The 23,445-nt window shown below is 43.1% G+C and overlaps 1 protein-coding gene across 8 annotated transcripts in view; it reads left to right on the top strand.

The window, feature by feature from the left end:
- The window catches only part of PPP1R12A (protein phosphatase 1 regulatory subunit 12A), a 1,571,083-nt gene extending 1,550,356 nt beyond the window's left edge, over positions 1 to 20,727 (top strand). For 4 of the 8 annotated variants that reach the window (XM_078674236.1, XM_078674240.1, XM_078674239.1 and 1 more), the window contains one exon: positions 18,630 to 18,762. Coding sequence is in view for 3 of the 8 variants with exons in the window: in XM_078674242.1 (XP_078530368.1) it covers positions 18,630 to 18,716 (87 nt within the window). In the remaining 5 variants the exon portion in view is untranslated. Of the gene's footprint in view, positions 1 to 18,629 lie in introns of all 8 variants that reach the window. The other 4 variants (XR_013606928.1, XM_078674242.1, XM_078674241.1 and 1 more) reach the window with 2 other exon arrangements.
- Positions 20,728 to 23,445: the final 2,718 nt, after the last annotated feature.

The following is a 23,445-nucleotide window of genomic DNA, read 5'->3' on the forward strand; positions in this document are numbered from 1 at the left end:
CTTTTGAGCGAGGTAGTTGGGTGCATTGTGGTGCACTGCCGCGTGTGTCATAACTGCAATTTTTAGTTGTATTCTGGCTTCAAAAGGCAGCCATTTTAGGGACTTTAAGTCTGGGGAAATATGCGAATGTTTTCTTGAGCCAGTAATGAGTCTTGCGGCAGCGTTCAGGGAGGGTCTTAAGGGTGCTGTTGTGGATAGCGGGAGTCCGCTGAGGGCCACAATTCCGTAGTCTATTCGAGGGATGACTAACGCTTGTACAGCAGTTCGGAAGTCTTCAGCAGGGAGGAAGGGTTTAATTTTCCTCAGTGTGTTGATTTGGAAATTAGCTGCTTTTGTGGCTTTGCTGACGTGCTGCTGCATGTTGAGCTTGGCGTCCAGTGTGATGCCTAGGGATTTCGCTGAGTCCACGATGGTGGGTTGGACATTGAGTGCTGTTAGGTTGTTGAGCCATGTTTGGGTGATTGAAATTTTCGCCGGGGGTGAGATGAGAAGGAACTCAGTTTTCAGAGCATTTAGTTTGAGGTGATTATCGGCTAGCCAAGATTGAGTGTTAATAAGCGTGGAATTCAGATGTTTGATGTCTTCCGGGGATTGAAGCTTTAGGTACAGTTGTGTGTCGTCGGCGTACATATGGAATTGGACATTAGAAGCTTGGAGCAAGGTGGTGAGCGGTTCCATGACGAGGTTGAACAATGTGGGGGAGAGGGAGGATCCTTGTGGAACACCTAGATCTGCAGGCACAGGTGAAGATAGCACATTGTCGATCTTGAACTTCTGAGTCCGGTTGTGAAGGAAGGACGAAAACCATTTGAGAACCGTTCCCGATTGTCCCATTCTAGTGCTTAGCAGCTCCAGCAAGTTCTCATGTTTGACCGTGTCAAATGCTGACGAGAGGTCCAGAAGGATGAGGAGGCAGGACTCATTGCGATCAAGAATTTGGAGGGCGTCATCAATTATGTGTGTCATAGCTGTTTCCGTGCTATGTTTCGCTCGGAAGCCTGATTGATGAGAGTTGAGGAGGTCAAATTGGTCAATGTGTCTTGTTAGTTGGAGTTGGACACATTTCTCCAGCAGTTTGGCCAGGGTGGGGATATTGGTGATGGGCCGGTAATTGTTTAGGTCAGACGGATCAGCTGTAGGTTTCTTGAGTATAGGCGTCACTTGCCCCACCTTGAGGGAGTCCGGAATGAGGCCTTGTTGCAGGGAGCTGTTGATGATTTTGGTCCAGAGAGGGAGGAGCAAGGGGATGAAGTCTTTTACCGCATTGGCAGGTAGAGGGTCTGTGAGGTGATTAGAGGGCTTCAAGGTGCAGAGCAGTTTGCGGATTGCTTCTTCCGAGTAGGTATCGAAGTACAGCCAAGATGCCTTGTTTTTAGGTTGAGTGTAAGACATTCTGGTGTTGTTGGGGAATCGACTTACATCCAAGATGAGGTCATTTCTTATGTTGTCAGTCTTTAGCTTAAAGAAAGCAGAGAAGGCTTCACAGTGTGGGGTGTCGCTTGTTGTGCTGTTTGATTGTAGGGGTTGAGTCTTTGTTTGGGTCCTGATTAGTTCGAACAGCTTTCTTGGCCTGTTTTTTGCTTGATCCAACTGACGGCTGAAAAAGTCCGCCTTTGTGCGCTTTATTTTCCTGAAGTAGGCGTTTCTTTTGTTCTTAAGCCTTTTGAGGTGCAGTGCTGAAGGGTCCGATCTCCAGGTGCGCTCTGCCATTCGCATAGTACGCCTGTCGTCATTGAGTCTATCATCATACCAGGGGTTAGAAGTTTTGGTGGAGACTCTCTTCAGTTGAAGTGGGGCGACTTCATTGACTACTGTGTTCATAGAGTCAAGGTAGTGGTCCATCAGTGTTTGAACATCCGAGGCACCTGAAGGGGGAAGGAGGATATTGCCTATGTGGGGAGGCAGGGTAGAGGGGTTAAGGTTCTTCATGTCCCTTTTCCAAGTTTTGGATTTGATTGGTTGAGCTGGGATAGGTTTCACTTTTTCATTGATAAAGAAGGTGATAATGTGGTGGTCAGACCAGTCGCAGGGTTGGATCGCCTCCAGTTGTGTTGAGTTCTCTTTGGCAATGATGAGATCGAGTATCGAGCCTTTGTCATGTGTTGGTCTATCGCATATTTGGGTGAGGTCAAGCGCATTAAGGAAAGTTTTGAGACTATTCACCACTGTGTCTTTCTGATCGTTCCAGTGAAGATTGAAGTCACCCAGGTAGACTTGGGTTGTCTGCCGACCGGCATTGGAAGTGATCATGTCCATGAGTTGTTGGGTGAACATGAGGTTGTCACCAGGCGGGTGATAGAAGAGATGTAAAGCACAAGCTTGTTTGCCCTCGCTGGTGATGTCGAGGCAGAGGAGTTCACTGGAGGGGAAGGCGGGAGGGGTGATCTAAGTAACGGAGAGGTTGCTCCTAAACATGCATGCAATTCCCCCTGATGGTTTCCTCGTCTATCATTTGTGTTGGTTTTGGTTTTATTGAACTCTGTAGTTGTCTCACCTTTGGTCTATCGCCAATGTAAGTCGTTCTGTTGCTCTTCCATAGATACTCCTATTGTATAGGTGTTTTTCATCCCTACTCTGGTATCTATCCCCTCCTGCTGCGGAAGACAATGATTCTTTTCCTCTATGGTGACAATATACTTTTAGTGTATTCTGCTATAATGTATCTATCTATCCATGTATATATGTTTTATATATATCTCCATGCTCATCCTGACTCCAACAAACAATGAGCGTGCGCGATGCCTTTAGAATCAGATTCTTTAATGCGTTCGGCCTCGTTCGACCCAGCTATTCACAGTGGGACGTTTCGGCTGTATCCCCATCCTTTATCTGTCTTTGGTTTTTTTTTTCCATGTATATGCATATACTGCAGGTGGGCTTCCCACAAGGCGTACTTATCTACTCTTATAACTGCGCTTTTTTTTGGTGTTTTCATTCAACCTTTGCTTGGTCGTTGTCTCTACTTTCTTTTCCTTACTTCTCTGGGCTTCTTAGTTACTTAACCCCAGAAGGTTTCCTTCTCGCCTGGGTATTCCCACCCAAGGCTAGTCTCTCCTTTCGTCGTTGTGCTTCTCGCAATGTTTTGGGTCCGAGTTTGATTGTTTTCGCTTCCCCTTTTCCATTTTTATGTCGTTATTGAAGTTTATAGCGTAGGGTCCAGTATGCTGCAAAGAGAAAATTGAGCGGATTCCAGGCTGAAGCAGCCCTGAAAGCAAGGGAGCTGCCACCCATCCTTTGCAGGCGAAAGCAAGGTATATGGGCTAGGAGCTGAGAGGCTGTACGAAGCTGTTTAGCTGGAGTGTAAAACATAAAACGTTTCCATAAATAGATTGGGCCGGAAGCGTGCAAGACACGATGTGCCAAGACCAGGACTTTGAACTTAACTAATTCGGCTACAGGCAACCAGTGGAGTATGCGCAGATGTATTGTATTGTGATGTATTCTGATACTCTTCCCCCCTTTTTTCCCCTGTGTTTCTCAGGGTGCTCGTCTTTATGATCAGGTTCTCTGGCACAGTGACGTGCTGTTTTCCTTGGTCCTTCAGCCATGTCCTGTCATAGTTTGGTTACTATCCGGGGACCTACATAGTTGTTTGTGTGGAACTGTGTTTTCTCCAACACTTTTTCTCCTCTGCTGTGGATTTGGTTTCTGCATACTTTCACGGTTCTGCTCCCTACAGACTTTCGCAGTCCTAATGGAGCTGCTTCTTCTTTTCCTTTCCATATTACCACAACAGCCTGTTCCTTCTCCCATTTGGGGCCGGCTTCTCCTATTAGGGGATCTTTCTTGAGTTCAGTTAGCTGAGACTCCTCCAGTGACGGTATTGCTTGGGTATCTATTCTAAGGTAAGGAATCTGTGGCTAGAAGTCTCTATCAGAAGAACAGTTTACTTATCTTTTGTACTGCCTTATCTGTTAGAGCCAGGTTCTAGCCGCATATTCCTTATCGACCCACCCATCCACCCCGTTCTGCAAACTGCTGGTCCTGTTACCTACAAGATTCCTTTTTTTGGCATTCTGAGGCCTTTCTTTAGGACTTCGTATTTATTTGACACAAAGAGGTCTCTTTCTGGCACACTATGTGGCTCTGCGTTTTGCGGGGAAGTTAGTCACAGAAGAAATTGATGTCAACCTGTCTGGGGTGGGCTCATATGGACTCCGTCCACCTCAAATCCAGTGGTCGACGGCACTAGAGTTGTGAAAAATTTCAGGATCCAGTCTGGCGTCTGGGGCGAATTCTAAGGTAAGGTAAGGAATCGGCGGCTAGGTCCTGTCTCTACCAGATAAGGTGTTACCGAAGGTAAGTAACATGTTTTACAGCTGTTTACTATTGAAACCTAGGCAGGTTATGTCCACTTATTTTGCGCTATGCTTGGGCCTATGGTCAGCTGATGGATAACCGGTATCAGGCCAGCCAATTTTTCTGATTAGACACCTTGGGCCATATGTAGGTGGCCAAATACCGGTCGGTAACGGCCGATTTCGGCCGTTACCGACCGGTATCGGCCGTTACCGACCGGTATTTTGAGTTTCAGATGTAGGTGGCCAAATATTACTGATTCTGTACATTTACCGAATCGGTAAACTTACCGATTCTGTGAATTACCGAATCGGTAAATTTACAGAATCGGTAATATGGGATGTAGGTGGCACTGGAAACAGTGCCACAGGCCCTTAGGAATTCGTTATTTACCATGAAATACTATTGCATGGTAAATAACGAATTCCTATGTACATGCACATCTGTGCATGTACACCTGTGCCATGTGACACACATACATGCCCTTATGGCACACAAGCCCGAATCAGGGGTGCAACAGGGTGTCAAAGTGACACCCTGTCCCCCTTGACAAATCGGTAATTTTACCGAATCGGTAAATACCGATTCGGTAATTGCCATTGATTCCTATGGGCCTCAAGGCCCATAGGAATCAATGGCAGTTACCGAATCGGTAAATACCGATTCGGTAATTACCGAATCTTACCGATTCGGTAATTGTTACAGAATAATTACCTACATGGCATTTATCGATTTGTAAATACCGAATCGGTAAAATTCGGTATTTACAATTCGGTAAATGCCATTTACCTACATATGGCCCCTTATGCCTTAAAGCCTGGTGGTACAGGTGTCGATGAGCAAAGTCACTCCTAATGTATTTCCTCACCAATTCTCTGAATAATGACTTAGACTATATTAATGCCTTCCAAGAGGTTATTCTTTTTTTGCCAATTTAGCTTTAAGGTACATAAACACAGAGTACCTTCTGGGCAGTGTTATCATTCTTTATGGGACATGGCATGCAAAATCTTGTCTCCTCAGTGGCTCAAACAATATTTGATGACCATCAGGAAACAAATTATGTCTTGACTGCTGGTTTAGACACCAGGGATTGTGTGGGGAGTACTTTTGGCACTAGTGTAATGCTTGCATGCTACACATGAATGCGATCGCGATGTACAAGCATTCCTTTGAAGGTTGTAAACCAGTGGTTCCCAAACTATTTAGAACCACTACCCAATTTTTCAAATGATAAACTTTTGCAACCCACCTAGCTTTAATGGACAGGAGGAAGGCACTTTTTTATGTAACTAAAACAGTGTGGTAGCACAATATAGACATCAGACATACAGTTTTACTGATAAAGCTATACTGCACACAAATGTTAATTTGTGGAAATCAGGTTTAAGTGAATAGTTATCATTTATGCATCACTGAGTAAAGTGCCTTGATGTGTTTTGATCCTATTCAATCACATTTCAGAACTACAACAAAATTTGATTCATTTTTGCTTTACTAACTGCTGAATGTGTACAGTTCATTTACATGGATTTGCATTTTGTTGGGTTACAAAAAATGACATCCTACATCCTTTCCTTTCACACACTGTGTACCCCAGCAAGATTGTTATATATTTCAATGTATTATTCCTTTGCAGACTGCAAACTGAGAGAGGTTTGTAAACACCAATCCTCATGGTAAAAAAGCGGCAATTTGTCCGACGTTATAGTTTGACATTTGACCTCTGTCTTTGAAGCACAGCAAATGTGACAAGATAAATACAGAATTTAAAGGCGTCTTTATTTATTGTATGGATGTTTGCATCCTTACCAAAAATCGAGAAGCTACCCACCAGTAGGTCGCCACCCAAAGTTCTGGAAACACTGCTCTAGACTGTGTGGGGAGAAGGCTGATTCAAAAGTTTAAGAACAGTTTGGCTCTTGTCTCCTGCCAAGCAGTTGCACCAGCAGTACAGGGACTTTTGAGCTTGTATCGGAGGCTAACCTACATGCAACGCCAGAGTTCCAAATTTGTGCAGAAGAGGCAGTCCCAGGTCTTTTGCACAGAGGCAGTGGCTGAGGGGGTTCACACCGTCTTCTCCTGCGCAGCAGCTTCAAAGCTGATTTAACTTGCCATCGCAGATCTATCCTCGTCTGGTATGAAGCAGATTACAATCTCCAGCTGGCAAATCATCATGTCAGACAGATGGTCTTACAACTGTTTTAGAGTGGCTATAACTTGATTTAATTTCCTCCCTGACCCTATTTTCCTCTTGCATCAAGGAGGCTGTCCGCAGACCATTCCATAATTTTACTGCAAGAAATTAACCTTCTGCTGGCCATGGGTGCCATTGAGTGGTAGTCTATAAAGTGGAAGTGTGCTATTAATTGCGGGTTTCTAAAGCGCTAGAATCGACTCCCGAAGGAGTATCTCTATTCACGGTACTTTTGTGTACCAAAGAAAGATGTAGGCCTCGAGCCTATACTGGACCTCTGTCCACTGAATGCCTTTCTGCAGAAAGACAAATTCAAGATGCTGGGCTTGCCCCCATATTATTTCTGCTCTGGAACCAGGAGACTAGATGATGTCCTTGGATCTGCAGGATATGTATTTATATACCTATCTTGTATTCCAACGGGCGTTGTTTGCGATTCGCAGTAAGGTCACTAGCCATCTTCAGGGATTGTAGATATGTGTTCCCAACAGTGGCTACAGGATGCTCAATCCGTGCTCGCCACAGTCAGTCGTAGACATGCACTGGAGAATGGCTAAAATCTTGCCAACTTTCTGTTTTTTCATTGACAAAGCTAAAGATCAATCAGTGCCTGAAAGAAAGAATTCCCTCCATTGTGACGGTCCTTGACACTGTGGCTTTCAGGACTTTTTCCACTGCTTTAGCTAGTCCGATGATGCTTGGTCAATCCTGGGTCTTTATAAGGACAGCTCAGCAGATTCTTGGACTCTTAGCCTCATGCATCCTCTTGCTCCCAAACACAAGGAGGCATATGTAGACCCTGAAGGGGAACCACAAATTTCAACGGGCCTAGCATCAGGGCAACCTCACCAAATCCATTTATATCTTGCAGGAGATAGTAAAGTGTCTTCTGTGCAGGCAGCCAAACACCAGTCTGACCTGCAACAGACAACTCTACCTTCCCTTCCCAGACTTTATGGTTATGACGGACGTATCACTGCTGTTTGCGGCAGAGGGATTAACCTTGGGCAGGTAGAGATAAGAGGCCTCTGGTCGCCAGGAGAGAGCTAGTTGCACATCAACCTTTTGGCGCTTCGGACGCACCATCTGACCATGAAAGCCTTCCTACCATCCATCAGAAAGAGGTTGATTCAGGTCCTCATGGGCATCGCTACCCACCCACATGTGGTACTACCACAAGCAGGGTGGAGTGAGGTCCTTTGCCAGGAGGCGCTATGCCTAAAGAAGTGACGGGACCAAAAGGACATCTTTCTGGTTGTCAGTCATCTACCATGGTCTCTAAATGCCAGAGCAGACAAACTGAGTAGACGTTGGCTGTTCCATCATGAGTGACATTTTCACCCCCAAACAGGAAGAACATTTTCGACTAGTAGTGGAAGCCATAGTTGGAAATGTTCGCCATGGGCTAGAATGTTCAACTACGACTTTATTACGCCATGGAGTTTCCTCCAAGAAAGTCACTAGGGAAATCCATTGTGATTGCAAAGGAACACTGGTCTCCTGTACACGTTCCCACCACTGCCTCAAGTTCTGAAGATAGTGAGACACAATGGGCACACGTGATCTTAATAGCCTGGACTGGGCCAGAAGAGTATGATATGCATAGCTTCTAAGCATGAACATTTGCTCTTCAATCCAGCCACCACTTTTGGAGGACCTCCTGTCTCCACAGTAGGGAAGTGTCTTGCACCAGAGTCTCTGCAACCTATGATTCCATGCATGGAGATTGAGAGGCAATAGTTAAATTAATTTGATCTGCTAGCTGCAGTAGTCAAAGTTATCCTTATAGCTGGTTGCCAATTTGACAGTCCATCTACACTGAAAATATACAGAAACAACTCCTTAGTAAACTGCAAATCTTACAGAATTCGGCAGCTTGTCAATTACTAGGGATTCCTAGGTACAACTCAGTGGCCAAGGCTTTGGCGCAGCTTCACTGGCTGGCAGTTAATAAGAGGATAGACTTCAAGGCGCTGTGTATCGCCTATAAGGCTCTTCACGGCTACTGTCCTGCTTATTTTAAAAATTAACTAGATGCACCACTGCCAGAAAACTTGGATCGTCCTCCGCAGGTAACCTTAAAGTGCCTGAAGTCAGAAGATTGAGGTGGGGGTCCGAGTCTTGATATACAGCACAACCAAACAATGGCATGCTGTACTCCTCAGGGCGAAGACTAGCTCTTCCCTGTTAATCTTTAGGACAAACCTTAAGACCTGTCTTTTCAATCTATAGTCTCAGCTTTTATGGCCACTACTATCGTTTGCTGTGCTACTAGTGCCAAGTCGCCAGAGGATATTCGAGCGCTTTATAAAATTAATTTTCATTCATTTCACTGGGTGTAGCGAGAAGCTATTGGACGGGTTTGGTGTTCGTCGGCAGGCCAAGCCTACAGATATGTTGTGTTTTTTTATATTGGGCCAGCAAGGCTATTCATTGGACCCATTTAAGAGTTATCTGTTGTCCCTTTTGGCCTATCTCCATTTACATGATCAACCATCTCTATTTAAATTACCTACAGTGATTTGTTTTAACAATGATCTGACTCTTATGTTTTTATGCTGCAGTTTATTCTGCAGCAGTGGTCTTTGAACTTAGTGTTGACATTTCTTAACTGTATGCCTTTCCAACTAAGGCACCGCTGCTCACTGTGACTACTGATTTCCCAACAATCTTCCTGATAACCTCTGCCACATGAGTGAACTGTAGGCACTCTCAGTGCAACTGCCCTCGACCACCAACATTCCAGACAAGTTACTGCTGAGGGTATGCACTTCCTTCTTGTCTTGTGACACCTTTCCACATTTGTCAATCCATCATTCCACCAACATTGTTTGCTCCTTTTCATCCTTCGAAGGAGCGGTAGAGGCTACATCAACTCTGTCCAAGAAGGATGTTGCTCACAACTTCGAGTGGTACTGCTATTTTATCTATTCTGAAGATGTGGAATTTGCTGTTAGAAAGATCCATGAGGAGAACAAGTTACTTATTTTCACCAACGCTCTTTCGTTGGATGTGCTACCTGATAAGGGATTCCTCACTGCCTTCCCATCTCTCAGTTCTGTGTAGAGAACTCCTGAACATAATAAGATCCCAAGTTAGCCATATGGTGCCAACCATCAGGGTGTAGGAGCATTTCTAAGAACATTCTCCTGATCCAGTATGGGGATACTCTTAAGATGAGGAATTTACGGTTAGATTGCGTATCCACCAGAAAAAACTTTGCAAAAGGTAAGTACGTATTACAGTCTTCTTCTAACATGGCATAATTTAGCCATTGTGTGTATGCATGTCCGCTTGTTGTACAAAACCTACTAATTTGGCTTTCTAATTTCTTGTCAGTACTTTTGAGTTAATTCAGAAATAATGGTCTGCTAAAGTGTTCTAATTTGTCAAAGGATTAGGAAATAATGGCAGTTCTTTATATGTGAAAAGAATACAATTGTGCACATTCGTGGACGTACAGATTTATGCCTGTCGCATTTTTTTTAATTTTTTGTGTTGCGACATGACTAGTTAATAGAAGCTAATCGCCTCAATTTCTTGAAACGCAAATATCGGAGATGAAACCAGATGTGTTCGTATCAAGCATTGTAGGTCGAAATACTTGACATGCTCCTCATTTCAAATTAAAAAAAAACATTCCTTAGTTATAGTTTTCATCATGATCTATATAAAAAGGGAAAACGCTGGTTTTCTTTATTCCTCTGCAAGTTAATTTAAAGTTAACAAATGTTATTTTTGCTGTACTACCGTTGGTTGCTTTGAATTTTGTAGTATACTTACAGTTTGCAGCCTTGTTCTCCTGCTACCTGTACTCGTTTCGTTCTACAGTTGGTAACACCACATAGGCTCCTCATTGACAGTCTGTTGATTAATAGTTTACCAATAACATGGCAACCTTTATTGCTTATGAAACCCTCAGGTTATCAAGAGATCCAACTCAGTTTTGTAGACTTCTTTTCAAGTTTCTTTACAAAATGATATTCAACTTTATATATACAATGCCTTTTACCATTCTATAGTTTGGATCTAAATGAGCTACATACGTTAATAAGTATACAGTCAGCCTTTGGGATCCCATTTTTGAGAGCTGAATTTCAGAGACATATGTTCCTATATAATGTCAATTGAGGTTGTTTGGCTTCGCATTCATATGCCTGAAATTGCTTCTTAATGCTAGACCTCTAAATAACAAAAATATGATACAATACTGAAACAGAGAGCACATCTAGTATGGCTAAAGCCAGATACTTATGTTATGTTATGTTATGTTATGTTAATTTCGATTTATATAGCGCCAAATCACCGACAGGTCTCTTAGCGCTTGCTTTGGGAACCCGTCCTGGCTTTCCCTGCGAGATTACCCCTACTGGGCATCCCCAAGGTGAAGACCAGGCATCCCGCCGCGGGGGGCCGTAGTGGAGATTAAGCAAGCTATTGCCCAGAGCTGCAGAGTGTGAACCCATGATTCGAGTAGGCACCGAGGCGAGAATTATCGAGTCCGTGGACATTTGGGCTCAAAACCCTGCCGCGTCGGGAATTGAACCCTGGTCCCGGGTCTGACCTCTGCATCAGGGTCTGCCTCCTCTAACCAGTGAGCCACACTTCTCCACTTATCCTGCCAGTTCTGTTGTTGAGAAGTATGGTATGCCAAGTTAAGCTCCTTCTTCAGCATTGACGGTTGCATAGATACACGTTTGAAATATTCACGGTTGTAAGGCTTATAATCCTCAGTAATCAATGTTTAGACATAAGTGTATATATACTCCAATTACGTTGAAAAAGTAAAAGACCTTTTGCAGTATATGCACCTCATTGTGTGAGCCAAACACCAGGCAGTGATTTCAAAAGTCACTAAACTCCCCCGGAATACGTACTACTCAGAATTTGTACCACATAGCGTCAAGAGGAAAGGGGAATCCTCGGTGGTCTGTTCTTCCCAAGAATGCTGGCTATTTTTCATTAATCTTTATGGTTAGCTCTTCGGGAGCCTTTCTTTCCGCACCCAACTGTAGAAAGGAAGCATTTTCCAATTTCTCTGTGCCAGACCACTGGGAGTTAGCTTCTATCTGCACTTGGATGGCATGCTAGTGTATAATTGATCCATTTTACGGTTGTGGCTCATAGGGACATATCAGCCTCATGAGACAACAGAGCTGTGATGATTTGCATCATCCCTTTCCAGGTTAACTTCTATTTTGACTACCTTAAAGGGTGCTAGTTGCTGAATAAACTCCTGTCTTTGCACAGCCTGGACCTTCATTGCAGCAGTCTCAGATTCAACCAGGGTTACACCCACCCGTAGCTGTGTCCTACCTCCAACAATTCAGGCTATAGCAGCCACCAGCTCTGCCTGCTTCTTCTCTACAACTTGCTGTCGACAAATCACACAAGGCTGATGATGATTTATGTGATGATGGAAATACCTGCATTTGCCTTCCAGCTGTAAGATATGGGAGACTTTTTATGAGACTACTTAGAAACAAAATGAATGCACTAGCAGGTGTATTTAAGCAGGACGAAGGACTGTTCAGAGTCTACAATAATGCCCAGAATACTTACCTGTGCAGAAGCTGTGGGTACAGAACCAAGAGTATGAGGCCACATTGAGGACCAGATAGAAAGTTGTTTACCATGGATGAGTGATTCAGTGTTATTGAATCTGGGTTTAAGTATCGACAATGAGATCTAGTTAGAGACTGCAAAGTGCCCTGATTGAGGTAGCTCACGGGTCAGTAGAGAAAAAGCCAAGGACTTAAAAGGCAGCAGAGAAACAACTTGTTGCTGGGTCTGGAGAATAGACTTCAACCATTTCAGAGCTTTGACCGCTACTCCTATTGAAAACAGTCCATGGTAAATGATATTTAGAGCAGCTTGAGAGGTATAAAATGACTCAAGGGGGAATACCACCTTTATACAAGATGTATCGGGGTTCATCAGTCGCTGTCATAATTAGTTTCAGTCCTGTGGGACGTGCTAAGCCCAGATAGGGGTGGATTGGAGTCCCCAGATGTTTCTACAAAAAGTAGTTGGGCATTGAATTTTCAAGACTTAAAGATTCAGGAGTAAGCCAAATAATAGACAAATATGTGGTACTAGTATTCGAAATCTTTAGAAATGGTACGATAGAGCCAGCCACTATCTTGATGGAATTTTTACCTACAATACCAACTTAAAGTGGTTGAACTGGCTTCCATTAGTCTGGTCCAACCAAAATGCCATTATGTTCAAACTAAGGGGACTGCTTCTCAAACCCCCTTCCTATTGAAAAACTGTATCCAGCCGACCATGGAATAGGATCAAGGCCGACTAACTTGATGCTCTACACAGCCGGTTGATGCCCACTGTCCCCTCGAACTTGCTGTCTCCAACTATCACTCCTGGCTAGAGTCAGCTTGCTCCAATAAACAACTTTGGTCGCTCAAAACCTATTCAGCTATCTCACAATCTCAGACCATACACCCCCAAGATCCCTCAGGTCTGCTACCAGTGTAAACCTCTTTGTTCCCAGATTCAAAAAGGTGAGATGGGGCGGCAGGATCATCGTTGCCACCATAGTCGGGCTTTGGAAATCCCTTCCCCTAACCCTTAAGAAAGAATCAAATTTGCTAAGATTCAGGAAAGGCCTGAAAACCAGGCTATTCAATCAGTAGCCCACACTCTCACCGTCATTGACTACCCCACACTGTTTCTCAGAAGGTAGCACCTTGACACCCCACAGTATTAGTAGCACTAAATCTTCATTTCATTTCGAGAGCATAAGTTTGATATTCTGGGGGAAGCAGATGTGACAGCAGCAGCTAAATCTAGAGTTCTCCAAAGTTGGTTTGGGGGACAAAGAGTAATAAGAGACTGATTTCATTGTAGAAATATGCAGGGCAACTTTTGATATCAAGAGTCTTGTGAAAAAGTCCAACAGGACAGAAGGGGATGGGCACAGTTATGAGTTTAGAATTGGGCTAGCAGCTTGGAGTGAGCACAATAAGTGTGTATCTGCAAGTTCTTTCACGATATTAAAGACTGCTTTGCATGTGTTGGGTTCAGAATTAAAACTGAATTTGTAAGTAGCGCCAGTGAGCAACAAAGTTGACTTTTTATTTATATAAATTGCTATATGAGCTCTATGTTTATGCCTTGACAGATCAAAAAATGCTCATCAGAAGTGTTCCCATGTTTGGCTTTACTCTTCCTTTTTCAGTGGAGTTTCTCTCTCCTGGACAGCATGGGGATAGGTTTGCTGTGTTACAGCCAGATCATCCTGCTCACATCGCTGAGATGGAGCTCATCTGTGAAAGCAGTTCAATCTTTGGGGTATGCTTCCCAAAGCCCCTTCTCCTTTTCTTCTCCAATTTTGGCATTGCTATTTTTTTATTTTCGGTGGGATCACATAATGAGTTCTTAAGGACTGCATGCTTTACTAACACCACATGCACATTACTAGACAACTTCTCTATATGTCATACAATATTGGCTTCTTTCGCATGGTCACATTAGGAGGCTGGTTCAGTGAATGGTGTCTACTTATGGTAAGGCACTGAGTCCAGGCAATCCTTAGTCATAGTGTTTAGGTCCCTGATAACCAAAGTTCTCAAGGGGTAGCTGTGGAGAGCAGCTAAGGCATATTCAGGAGGGTGTAAAGCAGTTGCATGTATCACTATAGTCCATCCGTAAGTTTTTAACACAAGAAAGAACCACACCAGGAGAGTAGAAAAATACTTTATTTATTACTAGACTAGGTATGCTTCCTACCATGAGATATCAATTACACACAAAGAACATTTAGAAAAGAGGTAAGTAGCAAAGCAAAACACTTAGGGCTCAACCGAAGGGCCAACCTACATGCAAAAATAGTGGGATGCGAGGCGAGTACCGAAACGGGACTAGTACCCAAGGTTGGAGGACCCCAGGGGAAGCAAGGAACCACCCAAGGTGAATAGACAGGGTCCCCAAGGCACCTGGGTGCAGAATGGTTACACCGGGTCAGGCGTCCATAGGACAACACAGGGTAAGTCGCAGATGGAAATTTAATGTTCTTGGACCCTTCCCAAAGGACCTCGAAGGAACCATTTCGATCAAGGAATGTTGAAGTGTCACCCCACCCGTGGATACCCAGAAGATACGGATACCTGCACCCCGGCAATCTCCGTAGATGCCAGTTGAGGGTTGTGAAAGTACAGGAGCTACAGAATCTCATGGACCAGGCCAGTGGAACCAGGATGAAGAATCCAGACAGGAAGAACCTGAAAGCAGAGGGGACAGTCGAAACCAGGGGGTGACCAGGGGGCACAGGAGCACAATACCAGCCCTGGTTGAAGGTTCTTGGTGTAGCATGGAGTAGACAAAACCGCAGCGGTGGAGACCAGGGGACGTGTAGGAGCCTTTAACTGTCCCACCCTGGACGACGAGTGCAGGAAGGTCAGTGACCGGTAGCACCACCAGCTAGCCTTGGCAAACACAAACAATGGTTCAGGGAAGGAGATGCTTTGTTGCAGACCAGCAAGGTCTGATGGACTAACCCAGCAGGGGTAAGTCAGGACCGGCCTTCAGCACGATGGAGAGCCAGCAGGAATTGGTGGAGCCCCCTCGAGGATCCTCTGTCACCAGGCACAGGAGGTCACAGGAAGCCCCAGCAGTGCACAGGAAATGAAGCTCCATGATGCAGAGAATGCAGGCATGGCTATGTGCTTGGAGCTGTGCAGTGCTGGAGGTGGGGGCTCCTTGGAGCTTCAAGATCTTCGTGGCAGAGAGCTACCAAATGCCGTGCTCAGGGAGGCGGCAGACATTAGCTGGAGACGGATTGCAGGCCCCCCCCCCTTGCATGGAAACCTGGTCAGGCCTCTAGAGTACCACCAAACCACCTCCTGTATTGCAGAGCAGGGCAATGTTCGTGAGATAACAGGATCAGCAAACAAATTGTCGGCGTCAAGGTGCCTGCAGATGTAGGGAAGTGATAACTTCACTACAAGGGAGATTCTTTCAGGCTGGGATGCAGGCTGAGTCCTTGGTGACTCAGAGGAAACACAGCCACGTATTTGCTGATCTTTGGAGAAGCACAGGGAGGAAGATGCAGCAGAATCCTTCCTACCAGGAGCAGTCTTGTCGTGGGTCCTGGCTTAAAGAACAGCAGAATTCCAGTGTTCAACCAGCAGAACAGTCTTTGAACAATCTTCAGCGACAGGCAGTCGGTTCCAGAGGTTGTCTGGATGAATCTAAGAACTCCTCAAGTAACCCTAAAAAGGAGAAGGACCTCTTTTCTGGTGACCCACCTATCCAAGTGGGTCAAGTATGCTACTCTGTTGTCCTGAGCCAGTTAGATGCTCCCAGTGGTCAGGATTCAACATGGCAGAATCAAGTGGTCACCTGGAGAAGCTCTGGGCACCTCCCTAGGCAGAAGTTGGATATGGTGGGGGGCAGGGGGGTTCACTATCCTGTCCTCTGTGTAGTTTTGTTCCAGAGAGGAAGCCATGGGCTCCTGTACTGAGCAAAACTGATTTATGTATGGAGGGCACCAAATGTGCTCTTCAATGTAGTCTGGTGGCGCTTGGAAGCGCCTCCACACTACCTAGTTGTATAGGAGAGGTGGTCAAACTTCTCCTTTGCAGGAAATCCTTCGTTCACCTTCCCCTGTCCGGGTTACGCTCATCAGCAGGAGGGAAGAACACTTCCTAGGGTCGACACAACGCAGGCTGCTTCCAGACCCCATAAGGCTACACAGATAGGTATTTGCCAGAGAATTTAGAGGAGAGAGCACTGCCACGGGGGTCCCGATGAACCACAGTCAAAACGCACTGACACCAGGCAAAAAGTGGGTGTATCTGTTAGAAAAATCCTACTTTTCTACATTCACAAGGTGACAAGCCGCTGTCACACAGCGGAAGCCAAGGCTACCTGGAAACCACTGCAAAGAGTGGGTTTTCAACTTTTTGGGTAAATTACGACTTTGGCGTAACTCTACAAAGTGTGCTTTCCCACGTACGGGTGTCATAGGTGAACTTGTTTCAATACACCAGTGATGAATATGAAAAACCAGTAATTGTAGCCCCACAAGAAACTATTCAATGTGTAATTGACCTAGAAGTATTGCTTTTGGGTTACTAAGATTCCCGTAAAGGGATCAGGGGAACCGTGGAAACATTAACAAACCTTATTTCCTTATTCACAGTATCATTCACCCTGTACTAAGAAGAATGGATACTTAATTTAAAAGTATAGGTTACTACAGGAACAATCTATTTCTCAGTACATCTAAAACAACTATACAAAATATTATAAAAACAGCAACAAGACACGTTATAAATAACGAGAACATAAATTAACATTTCCAGCCTTGCTAAATGTCATTTATATATGTTATCTAGAACCTAATTTCTACTTCTATGTGCTATAATGTGAGAGCATGAAAGGCAGAGCAGCTTGCACTCTAGAGTTTCTTAAGGAGAAGAGATGCACTGCATACCTTTTTGACAGAAGAGGTTGTCCTCATCGGCGGAGGGCAGAAGACAGTGTTCCGCGCAAAGAGCATATACCCACAGCAGTAGCATTCGGTCGGTCTTCCTCCATCAACTTCAGCCTTCATATGAGATGTATCATCTACAAAGTGTGAAGTTAGTTTGCAGCAGGTGCGACTGTCTCTGGCAGAATCAATGGCAATAATATGGATAAAGGGCCTCTCCTCACGAGTGGTCAATTGGCAGTCCGTATATTCTAAATCTTATCGGAAATTTACGAATTTACTAATGTCTGACATAGATTGTGTGCTTCAGGGTATAGGTCCCAGACATTTCCTTATGAACATATAAGGCGAAAGGACATTAATTCAGACTACATTATTTCTGTATGTGTTCTTATTTAACCTTGACATGATGAGGAGTAGACATTTGACCCAGATGAATATCGCATTAGATGTCTGTCATTAATCGAAAAACCTGACAATATACAATTCCTAGAAAGATAAGGTCTGGCAACATCTGCATTTAAATTTAGATATGGCAATGATTCTGCATAAATCAGGGCTTATGGCAGCCTCCATTGTCAAAGTTAGGGAAGGCGGCGATCTCCATGAACCCAGATGAAGTCAGGACTGGGACTTTAAATGTCAAGCTTGTGTGAGGAGGGTCCATGGGGGTTTTGCAACCTCTGTAGACAATCTGTGGAAGCTTCAGGTTTTGTGTTTTTTGTTTTCCCAGTGAGTTTAGGAGTAGGTATCATGCACTATTCGGAACAAGTCCTCTCTGTTTGGCCCTGCACTCTCAGAAGCTCCTTCATCACTAGTTATACACTACAGAGCTTAAGGCCTCGAACCACTCCCTGATCCGGCACGGTCAGACTTCTTTAAAAATTGAGTGGACCGAGACTGCCAAGAAAATTATTTTTCAGACTGTTTAAAAAACGGAGTAACTTCATATTCTTAAACAAAATGTGATGAGGATATAGACCTCTGGTAAAAGTGTCAAAGTTTCTTTTTTTGATGGGGCAATATGATATTTATATCAATAGAAAATGTGTTACTAAAGAGTGGCTCAATTCTTGGCAGTTGTCATGAATACTGAAATTTCTCATTTGCAAATGCAGGATGTTTTCAGTGAATTGGTTTGTAAATTTACAAAGTTAATAAACTTGAATTGTCCAGGGAGACATAAAAGCAGTTAAAATTGGAGTGCTCTTGTGACTAAATCAGAATCCTCTCTGATGATCAAAATAAATATTGTTTTAATAGTAGGATTCTTCAGCCAGGAACTTTTTGATCACTTTTCTTACTTGTATTTATCTTTTCACATTCGCTGCTTTGTTTAATTGTATATGCTGTCGCATATACCGTAACTGGTTGTCTAAAACCAAATTAAAATCGCATGCTTGTTCTCTCTTTTTGGGATTAGGGTGTTTAAAATAACTATGGGTTTGTGGAAGATAAGCAAGAGAAGATTCCGTTTACTGTCGTATTGTCTGTGAAGTCAATTAATGATATTACAAATATCTGATTTAAAATTTGTATTTAGTAGGTTACTTAGTTGAAGATTTGTACACGTTACATCAGAACATATAGTTGACTACCAGCAGAGTTGTGTTTAAAACACATTTAATTTTGCAATAATCATTTCCTTCTGTTTATTATTATTATTATTATTTTTTACAGATGTTACCGGATTTAAAGGCCGACAACCAGAGACTAAAAGACGAAAATGGGGCATTGATAAGAGTTATAAGTAAACTTTCCAAATAAGAGGTTTTGGCAGAAGCAAGTTTTGAAATTGCACACAAGTTAACGCCAGTGGACCATGATTTGGCAGTCACTGAAAGCTTTGTGAAAATCCTTGTCGACTGTCATTTTGCATATATACCGCCAAAACCACCTCTTACTGACGTTTTGGTTTTATTTTTGCTTTTTTGTATCAAGATCACGTTTTTATGTAAAAGCGCAGCTACTGAGGAGACAAAATGACTGAGAAAGCTTGTTTACAGTTATAGCAAATGAGGAAAGTGTTCAAGGCCACAGACGCCTCAAATATTTAACCTGTAAGCCTTAGTTGTACATACTACATAAAGACTTTTGCATCAGAGAAAAGGTTTCAGTAATCACAGAAGACCGTTGTCCAGGACGCGTCATTCATGTGCCACAGGTTCCGGTGGTTTCCTCCTTCATTCTTCCTTCATTCGCTCGTCGATTTGGAAAACCTAATTCTACTAACCATTTGCAAAAAATGCTGGCTCCTGAAATATGTTCCCTCAGCGTCCAAGTTTCCAAACACATCTACAAACGCATTATTGTATAGCAATCATAGGTGACTGTCAGCTGGAACTGAGACTTTGTACACAAGTGCTTTCAATATTTGTGCAATATGCATTTTTCTTCATTGTAAAATTATTTAAAATCATTTGGAACTATAGCTATTTTAGAAGTCCTGCATTCTTTTTATTTTTGCTCACTTTTTTTTAATTAAAGGTTTGTAGTATAAGATGTTAAAGCATAACCTTCTCAATCATTTTAACAGGTACTGCTATTCTGTGTATATTTAAAAATAAATATGCATAAAGGTGTCCTGGTATTGTTTGCAGATTACAACGTCGCATGCTCGAATATTTGCAACCTGCAAATGTCTGTTACAGCTGGTTAAGTTATTGGGCAGAGTATTTTGACAAGATTTACTAGTTTGATGGTATGAAAAACTTAGATCCTGTACATTTTATGGAGCCGTGCTTCATAGGAAAAAATGCTTAATACGGTCATTGTTTTTTCTTTTCACGAACTGCAGAACATGCGTAACCATATCTGCTACGTTACATTTCATTTTTAAGAATGCGGTCTTTTCACTAGCCAAAGTAATGTTACTATTATTTTAAATCTTAACTCATTCTGCTCACATACGTTATATGCACTGGGTGGTGCCATATCGAGAGGCATCAAATTTGACACCATGTCGAATCATTTTATACATTTCAGTGGCCTTTTGAAAAGAATATATATATATATATATATATGTAAAATGTAAGTGAAGATTGCTTTTGTTAGGAACAGCTTTTATATTTTCTCTATAAACAATGCAAACTACACCATCTTATTGGCACGTTCTAGAATGTCTTCTAAAACCACTGAACAGTTCAGCCATTAAAATAAATTGTAAATTGTAAAGCTTGCGGTAACTATTGTATTATTCATTATATATTGTACACTATATTAAATGTGAATTTGTACCCTCATTTAGAAGGTCATTGTGATCTACTGCCTATTTGTTTTGTTAATCTGGATCTCCTGTCTCGATTTTTGTCAATTGCTTTTAACAGCATAAGGTCATACTCTTACTACCAAGCTCAGGATTATTAATTTTAATGGTACAAGGATAGTTGTGGGATGTATTGTTATAGCAATTGTTCTGTATAAGTGGATCTGAGAAGAGAGCGAGCGCACTTTGGCATATGCTAGCATGGCATATGCAGCAAATTGATGTATTTGAATGGCTGTGTTAAACTCTCTTGAGAGGCAGCGGATTGTTATGGATTATATATGGTAACACTTGGATGCCTGTGAAGATATAATAACTACATTCTAATATTTTAGAGTTTTTTTATTTAGGTTATTTATTCTTTATATCAAACAGAAAAAAGCTACTGTGCTATGTTGATTTTATTGGTAGTACAGAGCAGACCTTATATTGACATGAAACAAGCTGCAAAACCCATTCATTACTTTGGAAAAAAATGTATTTTGACGTATACAAATAAAATGAATAAAACTATTCTAAATGTGTGAAGCTTTACTGATATTTTATGGGGTTATTGAGTTTAAAATTTATAAAGCTGTTGAAATGTATATCTCCGTCAGTCCATTTCCTATGGGCTTCTGACCTGCTCATGTGTAAAAGTGAGAAAAGTTCTAGTTGTTTTCACCACGGTTCTCATAGTTGGCTTCAGTATCTGTCAGGGTCTTATTAAGCATCAGCAACAACTTTCAATCCCCTCTTCACCATGAAACAAGGGACAATTAAAAGTCCAGAGTTCAGTGTTTTTCGTTGTTTCTATGAACTGAAACCTCTGACTATGGAGGAGTATTCACTCTCAGAACTATCAACTAATATGTATGTGGAGATGCAATGCAACCACTTCCCATCCACACCCTGGTACCATCAATGCAAACCAAACTTTGGCAATGGACATTAGCTGCAGGGAATGAAGCCCAATAGCACACAGTGGTTACGATAACAGACTAAGTATTTAAGACCCCAAGAACTCTGGGACTTGCCCCAGGTGCCAGCTCCAATGATGCAGTCACAGAAACAAAAAACAATCCTTCTGTTAATCTGGAAATGACAACCTTTGGTGCATGACTGATTTCATCAAGATCTGCTGTTGATCAGAAACTGTATGGAGTAGGCAATGTTTTTGTAGGTGGCTTCCAATTAGAGGACTGACAGTTCTCCTCAGTACACTGACATCTCACATGTTCTCTCGAGAACACTGGACCATGGCAAAAGAGTGAGAGTTTCGCCTTAGATGACTGGGAAGACGGTATTGCTAAGAGGATTGCGCTACTTCCTGGAGAACTACGGCACAACAGGACCAACTGAAAAATCAGTTTGGTGACCAGTGTCTTCGCAGAAGTGCAACTTACATCTGGACACCCATGCTGTTCGTTCTCTTTGGAATCCATGTGGCGGGAGGGGGGGTCAAGGCCCACTTTACTTTCTTACGCTTGGACTGGAATCTTCAGCTTACCCAACTATTTTGATCAGAAAGTAAATTGCTGCATGAACAAGACCAAGTCTGTGACTTAAATAGTGACTTGCATGAGGACTGCATCTGTTCCTCTGTTGGGGGTAGAGCTCTGATTGGCATTGGAAGAAATGGGTGTCAGCAAGCAGGAGTGGCGCTTACAAGTGCCTCTCCATCACTACTGGGGCAGTATGGAATCAGTGGGGAGAACCACAAGAAATCACTTGTCAATACACAGGAGGAACATTGCTACACAAAGTCTCCAAATCCAATCTGGTACCTAAGGGTATTCGAAGATAAATGATCTGCAGTTAGGTAGAGTTTGCACCAAAAAGAGCATAACCAAAGGTACGTAACTTTTTCTTGTTGGTGTGAGTGCCGCATTTGGCATAAAGGGTTTTGTATTTAAAAAGCGTGAACTTTGATTAAAAGAAAAAAATCATAATGGAAAAAAGTAAATAAATTGAAAGTCTGTTTTTGAATTATTGGGCCCTGCCTGTGCGCCTTTCCCCCCAACAATTGTGCCCCTTTTGAGGCTTTGGGAGAGGATATTAACAGAGGCAATGCCAGAATATGCCTCAACAAAAAATGTCTCAGTCCTTTTGAGGTAGAGGCAGGGTATCAGGCCACTACGGCCAGGCCCCCAGAAGCAATGTTCTACCTAAAGCCCCCTCAACCACCCCGCCTCCCCCTCATCACAGTGGCTACTGAAAAACTACTTTGTCACCCTTGGCAGCACACAATTATCCAGTGGGAGGTTACATCATCTCTTACCTCCCGGGGTGAAGGAACATTGCATCCAACCAATAGTGCTTCAGGTTACTGAACATGGTTACTCGCTACCCATCCTGTCACATCTGTCAAATATACCATGGAACACTACCACACCTTCAGGTGGACCACTTGTCCATACTTTAAGGAGAATTTCAGCCTGTAAAGTGGGTGCTGGCATCAGAGTTAAGGACAGGCTGTTGTTCCTGTTAGTTCCAAGTGCCAAAAAAGGACCTAGGACTTCTCCCCATCCTAGATATCCGCAATCTGAACTTTTTTCTTCTGGACAAGTTCACATTGCCCACAATGGCCCTAGTCCTGTCTGCCCACCCTGAGTTCAAGAGATTGGAAGGTGGAGTGGGAGTAGCACGCTATTTCCACATATCTACGTATCTGATAAAGACATCTAACCTCAGATTCCTTACCTTAAAATGCTCTCCTGGTGCCAGACTGGATCTGGAAATTTTTCATAGCAGTACCTCTGTGTGTCGGTAGAGGGTGTTGAGTGACTGTAGTGACGTCGACCACCGGATGTGACATGGACAAAGTTCATAAATGCCATTCCCTGACTCACTGACTACTGTTTCGTCTTTTGGTAGCTGTACGTTTGGATGTTTTTCAGCCTAATTCGACCGAACTGCGTGCCTTTTCTACCTATGTCTTCAGGCTTCAAACCTTCTGGGTCCTAGGGTTGGCAAATGTTGGCCACAGACCCTCTGTTATATTCCATATAGGTACCCTATATAGGCGCAGGTAACTTTGCAACCTATATTCTTCCCTACATTACATACATTATGGTTCTTAGGGACTGACCTTTTACCTAGATACAACACTGCATTCGGAATGCGGGTTTTCCCTAGTTGGAATCTAATATATTATGCATGAGGTTTCTTGGAAGCACAGCAGGACTGCCATCTCCTGTATAATATTTCTGTATAAAGTTCAGGTCTGATATCATACTTTAGGCCGACACA

Source organism: Lissotriton helveticus, chromosome 1_1, assembly GCF_964261635.1.
Source record: "Lissotriton helveticus chromosome 1_1, aLisHel1.1, whole genome shotgun sequence".
Lineage (NCBI taxonomy): Eukaryota > Metazoa > Chordata > Amphibia > Caudata > Salamandridae > Lissotriton > Lissotriton helveticus.